General features: G+C 41.2%; 1 protein-coding gene across 1 annotated transcript; it reads left to right on the forward strand.

Moving 5' to 3' along the window:
* Nucleotides 1-18128: 18128 nt before the first annotated feature.
* ppp1r3c2a (protein phosphatase 1 regulatory subunit 3C2, duplicate a) lies at nt 18129-19890 on the forward strand. Its single transcript, XM_049603520.1, has 3 exons — nt 18129-18276; nt 18387-18472; nt 18621-19890. The coding sequence occupies exons 2-3, from the start codon at nt 18459-18461 to the stop codon at nt 19690-19692; spliced, it is 1086 nt and encodes a 361-aa protein (XP_049459477.1). The 5' UTR covers nt 18129-18276; nt 18387-18458; the 3' UTR covers nt 19693-19890.
* Nucleotides 19891-21066: the final 1176 nt, after the last annotated feature.

Raw genomic sequence — 21066 nt, forward strand, 5'->3', positions numbered from 1 at the left:
CCAAATCCTTCAGTGCTTGGTGGGAGGAGCCCTGACTGTGCACTGTGTAGTCCGACTCACTGAAGTGAGACACGGCTGAGCTGCTGCTGCTGCGTCTGCCCTGCGCTGGTGAGTCTCATTACTGGCCAACCTAACGTTTTAAGTTTGTTTATCTGGAAACTAAGTCTGTTAAAACAATGGGGAGGTATGTGATTGTGTTCATGTGGCTTGACTCCTGGCTACATTAGCCGTTAGCTTGGAGAAAACGGTCCCTGTGAAAGTGTATCGCTGAGAGGAAATGATTCGAAGCACTCAGGGATCGGGGTTACGTCACTCATCAAGTGATTCGTTCACCGAGTGATTCGTCATGCGGTAGGCGGTCCCTCCCTGCACCCTGGCTGCCTTGCAACTTGCGAGTGATTCATCGTTCATAAGGACCGAATCGGCAGTTCCACTCCTGGGCTGCACGCTCACTACTGAGCTCAACTGAACTGAGAAATGAACAAATCAGTTCCGGAAGTGATTCAGTTCAGTCCGTTCACTCAACAGATTCGTTCTTTTGAACTATTCTTTGGCGAACAACACAACACTAGTATGGAGTATAAACAATACATACATTAACAAAACAATGACACACAACATGGCTAAAGGCCATTTTTCAAAAAAGCACCTAGTTTACAAATGACTTTTGGCTTATCTGATTGTAATAACGAAATGTATTTAAACATAGAAGGACGGTTTTAATAATAAATTGGCAAATACCCCACTCTGTAAGTCATTAAGCTTACACTCAAACATTAAAATCTCCCACACGATTATCATCACAGAGATTACAGATCCTCTGGTTTCTGTCCAGCCCTTTATATCTCGCAGTGACTTTAGGAATGTACTTTTGGATGTCATGCAACAGACACTTCTCCAGTTTGCACTCTTGTTTAATTTTGACGTATATATCACATGATGTCATACTTCATACTAACCACTTGATGTTGTTACAGTTTGTGTGAGCCAGAGGTGAGATGAGCCACATCCACTGAGTATCTGCTCAACCCGCAGGCCCTACCGTGACACATATACACCTGAATTATGCAGGCTGAGAAAACAGTTGTATATTATTCGACTGAGTTTGGTTTCCTTACCCCCTATCAGCCTCCACCAGTAGCCAATAATTCTCTTTTTAACTGCAACACAGAGTGGATATCTTCCTATCTTCCCATAGACAACATTATTGCAGGTTGTTATTTTAACTTTTAGGACATATTTTAGAAATTGGAGATGCAGTTTTTCCACTGTATGCTGACAGGACTTAATTAACTCTGTATCTCCCACCAGTACCTTAACCTCATTTGACCTCACGCCTGACTTTAACCTCCCATTGGAAGCAACGCCTGCATGTGCACTCTGAGGAAACCACGGCTTCTTTTTCAACTCCAGGATTTCATTTTCAAATAACAGCCCCCCGTGCCAAGTTACTGATATTGTTCTGGCTGCTGCTGCCGTTGTTGTGTATGTTCTGTTTTATTCCAGCAGTCATTGATATGCACTTCACCAATGGCTGTCTATGTGCGTGCTGTGATTTGTGTGTGTGTGTGATGTGTAGGCTTATTAAATTTAGTTAGTTTTGTGTGGAAAGACGGGTGGCTGTCACGCACCCAAATTCTGCTGAAGTGCACACACAGCTTGTGTGATGATGCGATTTGTAAGGAGGATTTGCATTTTGCTTCAGAAATTAGCTGTTTGTTTTGGTGATAACTCCCACTCCCTCTGTGCTGTTTTCTTGACGCGTTTGGCTCCAATATTACCCGCATTTGGTGTGAATAAAATAAAATATTATGGTTGTTTGTGGTGGAGGGAGGGGCGTGCATGTTCCTACAGTCACTCAGGGAGGCAGAAGGAAGGAGTCACACCTAGAAGGCCCTTCGTCTGACAAATAACGAACAGTTTCTTACGAAAATAGCTGTGCACTTCCCATTTTTGGTTATTGCGAAAGAAATGAAATGTACAGTATGCTTTAAGTGTGTCTCACATCATACCACACTGTTCTTAAAGCTTTTTAGCTTCTCTTAGACTAGTCCTAGAAAGCGTGAGCGTATGTTATTAACTATGCTGTATACCCACTATATTATCCATCACACAATACACTTCCAAACGCTTACACCTTGTGGGAATTTAGTTTCATGCGGCACGTCTACGCTGTTCCACTTACGCACTGTGGAGCTTATAGGATATAAGTACGTGGTACAAATGTAGAAGAGAATGCATATTATATCCATGCACGAGGGGGGTTATATACCAGAGAAACTTATTAACATATGAAAGCCTGATTCTGGGGTACACTAGTGCTTAATGAGCGTCTATGGATATTACATGTGTCTTACATTTTGTTTTATATGTTAACATCACAATTATCATGACAGAATTAACTATAGCGTGTGTGTCTTCGGAGGGTTCCTGTCACAACAGTTTTCCTGTAATCATTTTAGTATATTTTAAAAGGAAACTTTATGGAGAACGTAGCCGTCAGACCATCCATCTTCCATCTTGCCTCTGTGCTCCGCTGCCTTTTATTTTTATATGCACATAATATTTCAATTGTCATGAATCTCCCGACAGTGGCAGCTTTCTGACTCGTGTCAAAAAAAGATTCCATTTGGCTCGACTGCCTCATGACTGATACAACGCTCTGAGTCTCAGTCAAAACCCCACCTTGGCAATATTTCAACACGGGGCTGTTTGCTCTCCTTTGTGCAAATAAGGAGCTCCTGGTGGAAGGTCACAGACAATATACAGATGATGATGTGAAAGGGTGGCCCAGGCACAGCAGCGGACTTCTTCACATTTCAGATATATTTGATTCGGACAAATTGATTCTGGACAAACACAGACAGGTTGCAGGTTCCATAATTGTGTATACTTCCAAAAAAACCCTCAACAGTTTCGGTCTGTGAACCTTGCTGTTGCTGATGAATTACCCTTTACCATACGCTATATGCAATGTTTGATGTTCAGAGGAGGATGACAGATAGGTCATTCATGCAGATGAGGTCTAACTAAGACCCTGCATGCAACATAAAGATGATAAAAGGAGCTAGCAGCAGATTAAGGAGGACGAGCAGCTTGACTCTCTGATACTTCTATTACATCCTGCTGCGATTTCTACAACAGCACAGTTAGACCCGGGTGTCCCAGCTGCTGCCTCGACCCATGCTGAGGACCCCTGGTAAAAGGAACAAGAGCCATGGCTGTGCTTTCTCTACTCCGTCCCTCCCTGAGCCTTGGCTGCAGCCTGTTATGGCTAACATAGCAGCAAGCACAGATCTCTTGCTCCGCCACCCCGCTGCAAAACAGCTCTAATATTCCAGCTGTTGATTTCACTAATAGTTAAGAATAACCCACTCAGATATACTGTGGTGAAGCAGCAGTGCAGATCTCAACAGTTAATCTTGATTTCCAGGAGCTCGCTCGGCTAAAAATGATGCGCTGGCATCCACTGTTACATTCAGCCTGCTGAATGTAACATGACATGCTCAGATTATATCTGACACATTTTGATGATCACTGCCGAGCTTTGCATTTTTATGACACAGAATCACATCATAGCATCTTAAATTTTAGATTTCCATAAGCTCCAGGGAGACGTTGGTCATGTGAAAATTAGCTTCCAAAGACATAAGTAACACATCACAGTAATTGTGTGTACCTGTAACACTGTTATTGCATATGCAGTAATGCCGTTTTCAGTAGGGGTGATCTGAGACTTCCCCATACATTCTAATGAATGTGAAAATGTAAGTCAGAAATGTATAAATTCAAAAATTATCCCAGAGACTTTCTTTTTATTTATTTTTTAAAAAAAAAAAAATACATGCCACAGAAAAAAAAAAATAAAAAAAATAAATTCAATTCAGTTCAGTTCAATTAATGAATGAATTAGGCCTAATCAATGAATAAAAACTGAACCCTGAAAAAAAGCACTAACCAAGACAGAGAAGAAATCACAGTCAGATTGAGGCCTATCTCTACAGTCAAAAGATTAAAAAGAGACTTTATTTTTCTTTATTTATACAGGTAGAAGGTAGGAAAAAATTACATGCCACAAAATAATTAAATAAATGATAAAATTCAAATTAAATTACATTAAATTAATGAATAAACACTGAACCCTGAAAAAAACACTGACCAAGACAGAGAGGAAATCACAGTCAGTTTCAGGCCTTTCTCTACAGTCGTAAGATGAATAAGAGACTTTCTTTTTCTTTATTTTTACAGGTAGAAGGGGGGAAAAAATTCCATGCCACAAAATAAGTAAATAAATAATTAAATTAAATTAAATTAAAACTAAACCCTGAAAAAAACACTGACCAAGACAGAGAGGAAATCACAGTCATATTCAGGCCTCTCTTTACAGTCAAAAGATGAATAAGAGACTTTATTTTTATTTACTTTTACAGGTAGAAGGTGGGAGAAAATGACATGCCACAAAATAAATAAATAAATAATTAAATTAAATTAAATTAAAACTGAACCCTAAAAAAAGCACTCCCAACAAAAACAGAGGGGAAATCGCAGTCAGATTTAGGCCCGTCTCTACAGTCAAAAGATGAATAAGTAACACAAAAGTCACTTCCATAACTCCAAAAGGAGACAGGGCAATATACTATTATATCACAATCCATCATCATATAATTCGTCACACAAAACAAACTGATTTTACACATCAGTGTCTCTTTAAAGGAGAAAAAGAGGCTAAAAATGACTTCCCACAGCCGGCTACACAAAATCTGACAAATTGCTCCATGTTATGTCACTTGTTGGCAGTCAAGTTGAATTGTGGGTAGTGTAGGCGCCAGGTTTTGACAAGGGAGAAGATACATCAAATAAAAAGGACAATAGCTCTGCTTCTGCTGTCTTTTTAAAAAAATGTCTAGTACTCTTTTAATACTCAGCCCATATCACCTACTGTGTGTTCTTAACCCATCCAACCAATCCCACCAGTCAAAACCCTGCACAGATCTACATCTGTGGGAAACACCAAGCTAATTGTAGAACCATTGCACTTTTGGGACAGATGTCATCGAGAACTTTAAAAGAACAAGACTGTCAAAGAGCCAGCGTGTAGGCGTAACATACACTATACAGTAATATCAGTTATTTCAAACAACACATGAAAGGATATACTACAGTAAGGTACAGAGCTGTCCTCATGATGTGACTTTGAACCCACCTACACTGCACTGCTGAATGTTTTCAAGGTACAGAAATTCTATGTAAGAACATTTCTGAAAACATTTCTGCAAGGTGTTTGATAAACAGAATTCGCCCTTGTGTCAGCAAAAGAAGGAAATATCTTTGGATGAATGGCGAGGATGTTTTTATAAAAATGTGTGGACAGTTTTTTTTCTTTTATTATCTACAATCAAAAGTCATGTCATATTTTTTATCCATTGTTTGTGTAGTCAAGGACTTTTTACGTAAGAATAGGAACAGGTCAAAACCCATATTAATAGGAGGAAATTGATGATGTTAAGTTAATTTGCAGATGACCTTCTGGTTTTCTTCACAATGTTACAACATCTCTATTCAAGTCATAATGATCAAAAATGATCAAAAAAAACTCCAACCTTGTCGCCATGAGAAAATGTTGGCATTGTACGTTTCTGCAAACCACACATATGTTCCATTTGTACATTTTGTATGTATGATATCAAGATTTCTCAAGTGACATAGCTCTGATTACATGTAAGGTCAAGGTCAAGGTAAACTTTATTGTCCACAAGGGAAATTTGCCTTGGACTTCCACCCCTGCTGCAGCCACAAAAAACACATACACAAAACAGCGACTAAAGTACACAAAAGACATGGGCGGGACCCAACAGTAACAGTGCGTCAGTAGTATTTAACAGTTTAATTGACACAGGGACAAAGGAGTTTTTAAATCTGTTGAAATTACACCTGGGTAACCTGTACCTCCTACCAGAAGGCATTAGTACATACTCATTGTGTAATACTTGGGTTGCATCACCAACTACCTGTTGAGCCTGTCTTCAAGAAGCATGTTCATAGATGGACTGCAGAGAGTTGAGCTGTCTTACTCCAATGATCTTCCCTGCAGTCTGCATCCTTTGGGTCAATTTGGACCTCAGCTGCACTGAGAGATTAAGGGCTGACTTTGTTATAGGGAGGTGGAGGCACAACCTGGTCTCACTCCGAAGTCGTCGAAATCCAGCACTAGGACAGTGACTTGCGGCATCAGACACTGACAAAAAAGGCGTTCTTTGATGTTGGCATGATACGCAGATGGTTGCCATTTTTAGTTTAACAGCATGCAGCGGCATCAGAGGGAAACATGACTGGACAAGAACAAAAGTTAAGGCAACCAAATAAAAAAGTAAATTTGTGGTGTTGTACCAACATGGTGCACATATTCTGAAAGACACTATGTAAACAGTAAATTTCCTGTGAAAACCGAAGTGTATATTGAAAGAAGACAATGCATGTAACAGGCAGAACTTGACACGACATCCAAGAACGTCAACAACCAACACCCAGGGTACCTTGCACGTTCTATCTGGACCTGGAAAGTCCATGACCAAACGTCAATATGTGACAAGGTTGGAATAAGAGTATGTTTGGAGGCAATGGTAGATAGCACAACACCTCAACGAGATGGCTGCCAAGCTGCAGACCACTGCAAACCACTTCTTGAGAACAACAAACAAAAAAAAACAGTTGTTTCTAAGCAAGACATCGACAGAAATTCCAGCGGCAATAGTGCCTCCAAAACTGAGTGTTTTTAGCAAGACATTGGCAGCATTTCAGCCATGATTGTGCCATGACTTTTCCGTGTGACAACCAAGTGTCTTTGTACCTAAACATAACCATACATTAGCTACAGTGTTGTTGAATATCGAAGAAATGTAAAGTTACACCATATCCACTACCTTATAAAGTACAAATGTCACGTATCTTTGGTTTGCAGAAAGGTACAACCAATGCCAACATTTATCCTCGTGACTGGGTTGTCTTAAATAGGGTTTACATCTGTTCATGTATCTGCTCCACACCCTGTTCTCACTGAAAACACATCACTGGTGATTCTGCAGGACTACCTTTGTGTAAAACCTCCAAAAGGTGCAGCTCAGGACATGATAAAGAAAGACAAAAAGACAGGAAATGAATGTATTCAGGCAAATATAACAGGTTCTCTACACCTTTGCTTCGACCTTTCATAAATATTATTCTTCTGCTTTTGTCCCACCAACATCTCGAGAAGTATTACTGTAATTGGAGACAGATTCCTTGTCCTGGTTCATAAAATCCACAGTGCGCCTGCCCCTCACAGTGGAAAGGAGTCCTCCCTTCTCTTCCCACAGGAGGGTGCTCCTCCCTCATCCCTTCTGGCTGTATAAAGTCAGCACAAATGATGATGGAGGTCCTGCAGGGTGCTATCTTCAGTCAGCTAAGGGTGGTAATGGGGTTACACTGTGCAATTTTCTGCTCTACCCCTGCAAGCTTACATCAGCCTCCCTCATCATTCCTCTTAAAAGCAGAATCTTAATCGTTCTGCCAGCAGAAATACAGTTTTATGCTTTGAAGATGTTATTTTTTCTCCCCCCCAAAAGAAATGAAGTTTGACTTTGAAGACACTATTATAGTAACTATATATTAATTTATTTTTGTCAGAATGGACTTGAGTCTTAAAAACTGTTTGAGGCATTTCAGATTTAAAATTAAAACTTCAAAAGTGTTTAAGGCAGAATATTGGACAAATTGGTGTGACAGTGTATTTAAGTACTTCATACTTTAAAATTCTATTGGGTATGGAAAAAGGCCTTGGTATAAATAAATAAATAAATAAATAGATTTCATTTCTTAATAAGAACTTAAACTGAAAATTCTGCATAAACGAATAGACGTCAAATGATTAAAACCACAAATATTAGACAAGAAAATATGGTTTCAGAACTACCTTAATTCTTGGTGTCATAGATTCAACAAGGTGAGGAGATTCTGGTCCATACTGACATGATAGCATCACACAGTTGCTGCACATCTGGAGGCCATTGGAGTACAGTGAACTCATTGTCATGTTGAAGAAACCAGTTTGAGATGATGTGAGCTTTGTGACATGGTGCATTATCCTGCTGGAAGTAGCCATCAGAAGATGGGTACACTGTGGTCATAAAGGGATGGGCACGCTCAGCAACAATACTCAGGTAGGCTGTGGTGTTTAAACCATGCTCAGTTGGTACTAAGAAAATCTCCCCCACACCATTACACCACCAGCAGCAGCAGCCTGAACCGTTGATACAAGGCAGGATGGATCCATGATGCCAAATTCTGACCCTACCATCTGAATGTGGCAGCAGAAATCCAGACTCATCAGACCAGGCAACGTTTTTCCAATCTTCTATTGTCCAGTTTTGGTGAGCCTGTGTAAACTGTAGCCTCAGTTTCCTGTTGTTAGCTGACAGGAGTGGCACCTGGTGTGGTCTTCTGCTGCTGTAGCCCATCTGCTTCAAGGTTGGACAAGGTGTTGTTGCTTCAGAGATGGTCTTCTGCACACCTTGGTTGGAACCAGTGGTTATTTGACTTCCTGTTGCCTTTCTATCATCTTGAACCAGTCTGGCCATTCTCCTCTGACCCCTGGCATATACACCAACAACTACGCCACGTTCAAAGTCACTTAAATCACCTTTCTTCCCCATTCTGATGCTCAGTTTGAACTTCAGCAGGTCGTCTTGACCACGTCTACATGACTTAATGCACTGAGTTGCTGCCACATGATTGGCTGATTAGCTGTTTGCATTAACAAGCAGTTGAACAGGTGTACCTAATAAAGTGGCCGATGTGTATAATGTTTGTTTGCACCTGTGTTGGGCCACAAATCAACATAGAAAGACACAGGGAGCATTCTTAGCATTACATATGTCATTTTATCATTTAAAACGTACTTAAACTTTAAAACTTTTAAACTCACTTACGGTTTTTTACCTCTAAACTCTTAAGAGCCATGATTCGAGGAAATCCTTCTTATATTTCTCATCACTTTCTGTTTTACACACACCTCTACTTTCTCTTTCTCTTTTTGTTTTGCTTTTTATGTCTCTCTGTCTTTCTTTGAAATCAAAAGTAGTGCTCATAGTGCAGTGGGAAAAAGACAAAATCGTAATTGCTGCTTACTTGCATGTGGTTACACGCACGCATGCTGCACATATTTGCAGTTACAGACTGCTTCCTCTACAGTGCTTTATATTTAACTGCCAGTAAAAACCATGAAGCACAAACAGTATAAAGTGGAATTCAGATTTTGTCTGTATCATAAAACATTTAATACAACATACAAATAAAAGGCCCAACAAGTAACAAACCACAGTTGCATAACAAACCTTTGTGTACTTTTTTCTATCAATGCTTGCAGGTGTGTTTGCTTTATAAAGGAACACCCCTATCAATGTGGATGTTTTGAACGTGTGAGCCGTGTGCTTGTGCTGTTGCGAAAGCAACTTTCCAAACTCATGTCAAGGCTTGAAGGTCAGCGTGGTAAAGTCCCAAAGCATTAGCTCATCTCACATAGTTTGACACAGATCTGTCGAGAGGAAACACGTGAGAATGGGAAGCAAAAACAGAGACATAAATGCATAGCTGTCGGCGGAGACATTGAAATGAGCTCATCAGTAAAAGTCTGATACTGTTGATTCTCGTCTATGATGTACGAGAGGCTGACTGTGTGAACTTTCTTTCTGTCCTTCTTTAGCTGGACGGCCTTACTCCGATCATTGTCGTCTTCATTAGCAAAGATTTTAGCATGTTTTTTTAAAGCTTCCAAAGCATGCAAATGGAGGCTTAATTTGTTTTGTCACAAGAATAAACAGCTAACCCCGACAGCTCCCTGTTGTATTAGAACAAACAGCTCAGTTTTGCTAACATGTACTCCTGATGTGTTACAGAGACATTAGTGGCAATTAGAGACGGGAGGTGTGTTTATGGGGGATGAGTGTGTGTGTGTGTGTGTGTGTGCTGAGCGTGTGCTGCTATGAAATTACTGAATAGTATTTAAGCCTACTAACGATCCAAAAGCAGCACAAATACAAATGTCATCCTTAAATTCATTTAAGCCCTTAATAAAGACACATGTCGCAGGTTAAATCCAGACAGACAGCCAGACCATTGATCCGTGCAGACAGACCGACAGACAGACGCAGTAAACTGGGATTAATGATGCATGCTGTATGACTCTATGTGAGCTCACTGAACATCTGCATGCAGCAGACACCAGTAGATTGGTATGCATCATGACTTTCCAAATGACCGGAGGGGAAATCGGGCTGGGTGAAGTCATTATAGATCAATTTATTTCATCACGCGCTAATAAATGCATGAGCAGCGCAAACCATAATATAAACTAAAATCAGACTCAGCAGACAGCCACCTGTGTAGTGTTGATGAATGAGCACTGGGCCGTGTCTGAATGATGAGTATAGAATAGATATGTGAATTACCCATATATGGCGGCGCAGACGGCGGTGCCTTTTTCATAATGAGGATGATAATGGAAGCGTTCATTGGCAAAACTGTACAGAATTTAATTCATAAGACTTGTCAAGACAAGTGGCGAGATTGTCATGTACTGAAGTGGAAAAAGAAAGTGTTCATCCGACACTCCAGTATCAGCCTTTTTTTATACCGCAAGTAATATGACTCTGTGGAGGAATTATAGGTTATTATCATAGAGGGCTACAGTGTGAAATATTTCAATATAGAGGAAGCAGAGAATGGAGTTCACAGACTTATTATGAAGCGATGTACAATTGATTCTTTGTACGTTTAGTGAATGAAAAAGCATTTGATAAAAATTTGTCAAGCTGTTCCCAGCGCAGCCATAGGGTTATTTACTGCCTGGGAGGATTTTAGTAAAGGATTTTTTTTTGCTATCTGCATTAGAAACAACCATGATTAAACTGGTTTGTAATCAACTATAACAAAAAATGGAAATCTTATCATTTGACCCAACAGGCTACGGCTTCTTCTGCTTAACTGTTCAGTGCAAACACAAAGTTTTACAGTGGCTGAGAAGGGCCACTTTTACTAAACCTCTCCTACCCTTTTAAACAGTAGGGGAGAGCGGGGTAAGATGAGCCAGTTTTAACTTACATCTAAGACAGAAAAACAATGAGTACATCTACCCTTATTTCATTTTGTCTCCTATCAATAGAAATTCTAAGAATGCATCTGTGACAACGGGCCATGAAAATAGGACATGCTTATGTGGCTCAACGGGCCCCAGGTTAGGGGTAAATTGAGCCAAATCAGTGGGTAAGTTAAGCCATCTGGGGGTAAATTAACCATGTGACTTTTTAAGCATAATTCAAAACATGATCTACCTCCTTTAAAAAAGTTATAAAATAATACATTTTCTCCTCTAGTAGGGCTGCCCCCGACTAAGAATTTTCCTATTGACCAACAGTCATCATTTAGGGCCATTAGTCGACTAGTCGCCTGCATGTTAACGATATTAATTTAATGATATATTTTGGGCGGGGCAACACAGTGTTTTGAGTTGAAGGTGTGAGAAAGAATAGTATCAGTAACATTGTTGACACTGTGCTACATTACAGAGAAATACAAACCGTACTAATGAACCTTCATTAATATAGGCCTATATTTTATCTCCAAGTGCACGTCACACACTGAGCGAGCCGCCTGTTAATGACGCTGTGGGCTAATGGGCATGTAGCTACTTCCATGTTTCAGATGATATGTCATGTTTGTAGTCGACCAATGAAGATGAGTTTACATATCACCTTGGGTTCGTCCTTCACCTTCTCAAAATGATCCCACATTTTGGATTTCCTGCCCGACATGTTATTAACTAGCCTGTGGAATAACCGCAGCTACCGGCCCTGGAAATTAACCTGACTCCTGTCTGACTGCTGAGCGTGGCAACTTCCTGTGTCTGTCCTTTCAAATTAAATTCCCACATGGTCCAGTGGTGTTGATTTATTTTGAGAAGGCACAGCTCCTAATAGAGTTTCACATTTTTTTGTTGTTGTTTTTTGTAAGCAGCCAATTAAATCTTGACCTTTCTGGTTGACTAATGTTTGGTCGATCATTAGAGGGCACACACAAGACATAAGATGCTATTTTTGTGGAGGCTTTACTGTCTTCACAATTTACTGTTTCTTATCTGTGAAATTAAAGTAAATAAAAGTTTCCACTGAGGGAAATGGTTTCAGCTTACAGAAATGAACAGGAGGTCTGCGTCGCCGTGACGTGTAGGTACATTTCTGGGGAGGAGCATGTCAGGCTATGGCGAAGTGTGTTAAACAAATTAAAGCTCCCTGTATTAGTTAGTCTGTCTTTGATTTCACTCATTTCACTCAGTCTGTTTATCATAAAGAGAACTGTTTTCAGGGTTTTGGGTTTCTGTTCAATGTATCCCTCCTCTCCTGAGTTTCTGTCCTGCCTGTCCCTCATGTGCTCATACACACACCTGCCCTGCATCAGCCTCGTTAGTTGCTCCAGAGTTTATCCCAGCCAATCAGCTCCCTGCCTGTCCCTCTGACTAATCACTTTATTCACCTCACCTGAGCTTCTCAACCCGTTTCCCCACCTGTGCCTCATCCCCTCGTCAGACCAGTTAGTATTAAAGTCCTGGTTTTCAGCTCAGTCTTTATTTGATGCTTGGTTTTGTTATGTGTTTTTTTCCCCCCTAGTTTGCGTTTTCCCCTGCTCCAACCTTGAATAGAGAGTGATCTATTTGAGCTCCTGTTGCCTGCAGTCTCCTGCATTTGGGTCCAACTGCTTCACGCCACGACACGCACTACAATGGCCCAAAACATTTCCATTAAGGGGAAAGCACTGCAGCTTCAGAAACAATGCCAATTCAAAAACACACAAAAATCCAAAATAAATCCAACAACAGAAACTTGCTGCCAGTGCAAAAACATACTGCAGCGAGCCAAAACAAATACGTTAGAGGCAAACATGCTGCAAATACAGAAACAATGCAAAGTCAAAGACATATGAAGAGTAAGATACGTGGCACTGTCTACATAAATCTGTTTTATAATAATGTAAATGACTAAGAGCAAATGTGAAGAATACTACCTTCTTCCTGGCCTCTTTACTCCACTTTTCCCCCTGCTTCTAAACAAACACTCATCTGAGGCCTGTACTACGAAGCCAGTTCAACTTACCCAGGATATCTTTCCATTATCTGGTCTGACTAACCCTAACATTGGCTGTCTGGATAACCTGTACTACAAAGCTGGTTATCAACCAGTTCAGCCAGCTCTGGGTTTTCCTATCCAGCTTTAAGCATGTTCATGTGAAAAAGAATGAATGAAGTGAATGAAGTGAATGGAGTGAATGAAGTCGGCTACGTCATATGGTATGAGATGAAGCCGTACCAAAAGTGTCTGGGACTGCGAGACAGTAAAATGTCAGTGGCGTGGGGTGGAAGTGATATTCTGTAATCTTATAATGGCAAAAGTAGAAACATTAAACATTGTCATCGAGACTTGAATTACAAGTATTTGAGTATTTTTTGCTGTTTAGCTGGTTGTTGATGAATGTGCCACATAAAACAATTGTGGGAAGGTAGCCTAGTAAATCACTGATGAGGTCTACTGGACCAAAATGTGCATTTATAATAATGGGAGCCAATTAACAGTGTATGGATTCTTTCACTAGTAAAATATCTGTTTTATTCCAGTCCTCACGACACAGGTGTCTCATGTGATTTTAAGCTGCAGTGATGTAATCAGAGTGTAAAAGTAGCAGCACTGTTACTTTGGACTACAATAAACTTTGCATCATTTCAGACACAGCTAAGATCATGTGTTTAGTGTGTAAACGGTCTCTCAATTTGTCAGAAGCTCTGTTTTAAAACCAGTGGAAATGGAGCCCCGCTACAATGAAATGATTCTACTGATTTATAACAATATATAGGCTCCTTTTTTAACCTGAGACTCTGGACTTTTGTCCAAGGATGCTTTTTTCTTCTGTGATTGGTCAGAGGTCGGGGTGTTGACAGCCTGTGATCTGATACTCTGAAGTTACCCCGGTGATTTAACCCAGTAAAAAGAGAACCAGCCTCACAGTGCTGAAAATCCAGAGTTAACCCTGAAGTTACCTCGCTAACTCCAAATCCTGCTTCGTAGCACAGGCCTCAGGTCTGTCACGTTTTTCCACCTCTGCAAAGCCAGCCTGTGTTAACCACAATGGAACAGTCACAAACTTATAGAAAACAAACAAGCAACTAACTTTTTCTTGATATTTTAATTAATGACTCTAAAAAATGTGAAAAACTCACGTAATAATCCAAAGGTGTGTAATACAGGATTCTTAAGCATACACCCATCATGATTGATCCCTTATACATGTACAGATAGAGCACAGTTCATGAGCATACAGCCCTTTTTTCAGAATATATCCTAAATAGGCAGTGACTGCAGTACACGCCTCCTGAGAGCGTACGGGTGACACACATACCAACATGCTTACGTTATTCCATTTCTATTCCTCTTGACATCATTGGACCTGATTGACATGTTCTCCCACCAGCGATGCTGAAAGTGAGACATATCAATAAACGCAGATGGAAGACAAATCCGCTGACTGCAGAGGAAGGTATGTGTAAAGCCTTACTCACTGCTTTGTCGGGGTGAGCTCACCTCACCTGTGAAAGTGTACACAAAGGGCACACCTGGCTGTCGGCACAGTGTGTATACAGTGTGCAGCCAGCGTGACTCTTATCTCTGCTGTCCCTGACCAGAGGTGAAAAATGTGCTTTTACTTCGTGAGGAAAGGAGCAGATTCGCCTTGTACATATAATATTTGTAATTTATTTTGTCATTTTACAATTTTACAGTATTGGTTTTATTTATACAAATAATAAAAATAGTATGAAGTGAGGGAAGGAAGAATACACAGCAAGGTCACTGGTTCACACATGTGCTGCTCAAACAAAACTCCACGTCTTGCACAAATGTATCAAAAGGAGCATTTCCAGTTTAAACAGCCGGCAGCCAAGAACAGGGCGGGCTCCATTTTCTGGATGGATTTCTTAAATCTCTTTACAAGGGCTTGATCTCGTCATGCCACAGGGTTTGATTGTTTGAGGCCGTCCTGAATTGACCAGTTTGTGTAAACAGCCCTGGGCAGCACCCTGAAAATACTTTTACGTCTCTCCCTATTACCTGCTGAACTTTATCCAACTTAAAATGCTGGAATGTTGTGTTAGCTGCCAGGAGAGCAGCATGATGAAAACACCCAGACTGGGCTCAGCCTGAGCCTGTTTGCAGCCATTTCAATATTTTACTCTGTAACATAATGAAGAAAATTAATAACCAGTATGTTTGTCTTGGAATTTGAGCAACCATGAAACATTTCCTCTGGTAACACAAGGGTAGCATCCAATGCTCTTACATAACTCCACTGATTGCCACTTACATGACCCACCCCAAAACAATGTATTGCCGTTCTTATGGTCACAATTTTTAACATCCTTAACATCATGAAATGGCTGCAGTTTTGCCAAAAACTATGGATAGGTTTTGGAAAAACATCATGGTTTGGCATTAATAATTATTCACATACAGTACAGGCCAAAAGTTTGGACACACCTTCTCATTCAATGCGTTTTCTTTATTTTCATGACTATTTACATTGTAGATTCTCACTGAAGGCATCAAAACTATGAATGAACACATGTGGAGTTATGTACTTAACAAAAAAAAGGTGAAATAACTGAAAACAAACAGGACCTATGCTACACACATCACTTTCTCCTTTGCTCCTGTAATAACTACTACGGCCACTAGAGATTGCTGGATTAACGTAAATTTAAGTATGGGTGGTAGTAGGCGGCTCACGCAGTCAACCGTCGTTTTTTTTTTTTTTTTTTTTTCTTTTTTCAGTGAGAGTGGGCTATGATAACAGTAAACCCTTTGAGACCTGAGCAAATTGCCTTGATTTCTTTTAAAAACATGGGAAGAAGGCAATGAGCAATGAAAGAAGAAATGAGGCCCAAAAAATGAGCAAGCAAGAAGTTAGAAAAAAGAGAAAATTAATAACAGAAAATCAGAGAAAAAAACTAACAAGGAAATGACCTGGGACGAGTGCTTAAAAACTATAGTAATTCTATAACAGAATTTTAAAATGTAATAATTCTAAGTATAGTTTTTCTCAAGTTATTTTTCCCCTAGTTTTTTTTTTTTTTTTTTTTTTTAATTAATTAATTAATTTATTTTTTTTTATTAATGATTTTCAATTTTTTTTATTTTGTTTTTTATTTGTGGGACATCTCTTACCAAGTTGCTCATTGTGTCTTTTCTCATGCATCTGAAAGAAATCATCCCAATTTGCTCAGGATTCAAAGGTTTAAATCCGTGGGTAAGCCGTCTTTAAAGGGGCAAAAAGCGAAATCATTTCACCACTAGGTTTGCTGTTGTGCACTGCCTGTAGAACAAAACAAAGTGTGTCATGAGCCACTTCTCCCTCTACCTCTGCTCTCCACCTCCCACCCCACTCACCTCGTCTGTGTAGCCGAGGATTGCAGCATCTCCACGGACTATTACATCCAGACAGTCCCGGTGTTTCTTCCGTAGACTCCACGTCACTCAGCTGCCCGATATACCCGCTGCTTCTTCCTACATTAACCTGAATAACAAACCAGGGCTCGGTGCTCCGATTGGATCCAATCAGAGAGCCAGGGCTAACGTTAGCTGGGCAGCACTTGTCGACTGCCACACTAACGTCCTTACTCTTCTCCGTGAGCTGGAGCCGTGAGCCCGCCAGGCTCACAGAAGAGTAGGGACGTTAGTGTTAGCACTAGTCGGCTGCCACGGTGACGTTCCTACTCTTCTCTGTGAGCCCGGGGCTCATGGCTCCAGCTCACGCAGAGTAGGGACGTTAGTGTTTAGCTCCTGGAGTTAGCACCAGAGCTACTACAGCTACTGGAGTAACTTACAGCTATGGAGCGCTTCTACCAGCTCTTCTAGTCACTGAGCCTCGCCTCCATCTCAGCAAATATATTACATTTATTACAGGGACCATCATCATTGAAGTAGGCAGGGAAATGGCTAAACACAGCCCGCCAGGCTGCCCGCCGGGCTACATTTTACAATGCTAATTGCAAATGTTAGCTGGGCTGCCGGGCTACTCACCTAACACAACCGTAATGCCTGACCCATTGCTGGGACCGAGCCGCTAATAACTCAAGCTCCGGACATTAACCCATGCTACGGTTGTAACATTAAATTTAATTGAATCGACATAGCGACATGTGCCTAACGTTACTGTAACACTAATTAAAACAGACATTACTCACTGGCTGTAGCCTTTTATAGGGAGGGAGGGCCAAGGGCTCCGAGAGAGGGGGGGAGGTGGGGATGCACATGAATGTACATGAACGCACAGCCGGACCGGCTTGTAAACAAGGGGCAGAGAGGTTGCGTGAGGTCATGCTATACTCCAGATGAAATTACACCTCTAGTTCTTCACATAGCAATTTTTTAATTCCCTCAATCTAGAAATGATGAATTTCGCTTATTGCTCCTTTTTAAGCCGCACAAAAAAGTGATGTCACTATAGGTTTCAATAGGTTAAAATTTTATAGTTTGTGTTCGATAAGAAAATTGCTACCAGTCTTTGTTTCAATAATGCATTAGAATTTTCTCTATAGGTCTATGCCTTTACTAAAGCATTGCACATATTCAATGGGAAGAACAATGCTAATTCTGATTTTGTATTTAAAGATTAATTGGATGCTGTGCTGTCAGCCTCCCCTTATCTGAAACGAGGTAAAGGAGTAGCCTGTGATTCGAAAAGGCTATCAAATTATGTGTATGTTCAATAGTCTTTGGCCTATGTGAAAAAAAATGCCTTGTCATGTATGCATTATGTATCTCAGATTCTACTATGAACTGTACATGCTGTTAAACTGTAAACTGAGTAAAACCTTTGGAATTTCAATTGTCTTTATCAACATTTATTTAACAGATAAAAGGTCTGTGTGGTCAAAAGTTGAGAAACTAGATCATGACAGAGGAATTCCATGAAAGGAAAGCTTCGAGGCCCTTCCTTCAGTGCAACAGTTCTTTGAGGGCAGGACATAAACTGAGGCGCTTCATTTCATTGGCTAAACTCCACCCACATGATGTCCCAGAAGGTTCAGCCTCATTTCTAAACTCTGCACATAAGCTCCAGAGAGAGCAGAGGCAGACCACAACTGCAGTCCTCTTGTTCTTTTTCTGTCGATGGTTTGATGAAATATATGGAAGTTTCCAGTCTGTGAGTATATTTTGCTTTGAAAAATCTGCTTTCCTTTTGTATTGTATTTGATTTTTGTCAAATTCAGTGAGAAGTTTTACTTATTTATAAAACCTGATTTCTGCTTACAGATGATGCTGAATGTGCTGCGGCCCTCTGGCAAAGACAACAGACTGATTCAGTGTAACATTTAGAGTCTGAAAATGAATTGTGCAAGGTAAGCTTCATTGCTTTCACTGAACTCCTTTACTGCAATTGTGCTTTTAATAAAAATATTACGTTACATGCAGAAATATGCTGAAAGAGAAATATGTGAAACCACTCCTTGTGATGTTGGATCTTATTCTGATCATCTTCTTTTTCAGAGTTCTGCACGCCTTAGGAAGTCACTCCCAGCCAGCCATGATGCCAGTTGACATCGCCATGTGTCTGAGCCTCAGCCAGCGCCAACCTCTTTATCAACTGCTGTCCATGTCTCCTCTGAAACCCACACAGCATCGTTATCAGCCAACCAACTGCCCGCCGAGGACCAGCCTTCACCCTCTGCATCCCTCCTCCTCTTCCCTCTTCTCTTCATCCACACTGCCGCCCTGCTCACCCCTGCCGTCGGAGCCTCGGAGCTGCTTCCGCAGGGACAGCGCCGGTCTGAACAAGAAGCGTGTAGTCTTTGCAGATGCCAAGGGATTGGCTCTCACCGCCGTGCGGCTATTTATTCCTGAGCCCTCTTCCCCTGCTTCTGCTCTGATGATGAAACCCTCTTTGGCCAAACTGCAAGGCCAACAGCCAACCTCAAACAAACTGCAGCGCTACAAGTTACGGCTGGCTTTCCCTCAGCCAACGCTGGACGTTAAAGTCTTCCTGGCACGTCTCCGAGAGATGCATGTGCAGCTGGAGAGCTGCAACATTTCAGAGCACTCCTTGAGCGGCACAGTGCGTGTCTCCCACGTAGGAACTGACAAGGCTGTGCATGTTCGGGTGACCTTTGACTCTTGGAGGAGTCAACATGACATTCCCTGCACGTTCCTGCAGCAGCATCGCTTTGGGGGTTCTGACATGGATGTTTTTACCTTTGACTTAAGTTTACCAAAGAACATAGATCCAAAGGAGCGAGTAGAGTTTTGTGTGTACTTCAGGCCTGGACCTGGAGCAGCGCCACACTGGGACAACAACAGAGGGCAGAATTACAGGGTGTGTGTGGAAACAGATGGATCAAATGGTTACCAAGCCGATGCTTACCATTGGTACCCCACACTCTCACAACATCGGCCGCCATCGGGGCCTTCGCATGTGTCCCTCAGTACGCAGAACTCTGCCGATGTGCAGCACCTTCAGAGGAGTTTATCAAACAGAGTCAGAGCAGAGTGTAAAACTCTCTGCTCGACGAAGAAGAGCAGTGACATTGGCCCACACCCTCTCAAACGAGCTGTGCATATGTAAATAATGTCTAAATTAAGTAATATTTATTTGAAAGTAAAGGCTTTTAGGAATGTAAGGACTCTCTGAGATCTCCAGTGTTGGATGGTCCAAAGCCCACTGTTCAAAAACAGCTTACCCACCTGAGCTGAGCTACCCTGCCGAAATGTGAATAATACATGCTGCATTAATGTTCTCATTAAATCCATGTTTTTAAAAGAAGCTATTCTTTCTCTTTCTTTCCTGTGCAGAAGTTAAATCCAAATCATTTAACACATGTCCTTTTTTAGAAATGCAGCTTAAAGTGTACAGTGTGTTTTTGTGCACTGTAGCGTGACACATAAACCCCGATTAGACACAAGAGGCCCTGGAGTGAAAACATGAGACCTGTGTTTGTCCAAGGGAAGTACACAAAGAGATTATTTTATTGTAAGAACCTTTTGGGCTTATAACTACCAACCCATTTTCTCCAGATGAATGTCATATGATGTACTTTCACAGACATTATTACTCTTGGCTCGGGTTCAGGTTTCCGGTGTGTCTTTTCATACGGTACGTCATGCATACCAGACAAAGTAAGTCAACAAACTGAAGGATCTTCCTGGCATGGGGGGGTTTTGCACGGGGCAGCCTGTTCTAGACACTCCCCTGCGTGCTGTGAGAGCTGGAATAACACGCTGGGAATTGTTCCTTCTTGTTCTGTTCATGATTTGGTATGACAAATAGCAGGTAACCATGGCAGCACCAGAACCAGCGTACATTTTGGATAATACCCGGGCCTGTGTTTACAGGCACAGGGTGGAGCCAAAATTAGATACTGTGGCAGCCGCAGTGAGATAGTCTGTCTGTCTGCTTCTCTTGTTCCTTCTTCTTAGTCACCTTTCTGTTAGACCTGTTTCTTTGTCCTTCACTTTCCTTTCTCTCAAAACTCATGTCTTCCCAGGACCACCGCCTTTGAATTGTCATCCACTGGAATGCTGCATGTGAGCAGTTTGCACATGGAGCAGGTTTACACACCTTCTACCCTAAAGCACTTATTATTTATGGGGCTAACTGGTGTTGGTCAGGTGTCAGGTGTCAGAGCTCTCCCCTCTTAGCACCCAGGAAGTAACAAGCCAAACAATAAGCTATATAAAAAGCTTTCAAGTTTTTATGCCAGGTTTTCATAAACTAGCTGTAATCAATGCTTTACCAACAGAGATGACTTACAAAGCCTTCGGCAGCCCATTATCTGAATTGAAATCATGCACCATTCACATGTTAAAAGTCTGTCATTCTGAAGCTTTAATTATTCTGGGCATCTCATTGAGATTGGCATCTCAGCAGACACCTGAGAGCTAATAATTACATATATACAGTACAACAACAGCTCAGTCACACAAAGCACAAAACTAGCCG

This window comes from Epinephelus fuscoguttatus, linkage group LG18 (assembly GCF_011397635.1).
Source record: "Epinephelus fuscoguttatus linkage group LG18, E.fuscoguttatus.final_Chr_v1".
Lineage (NCBI taxonomy): Eukaryota > Metazoa > Chordata > Actinopteri > Perciformes > Serranidae > Epinephelus > Epinephelus fuscoguttatus.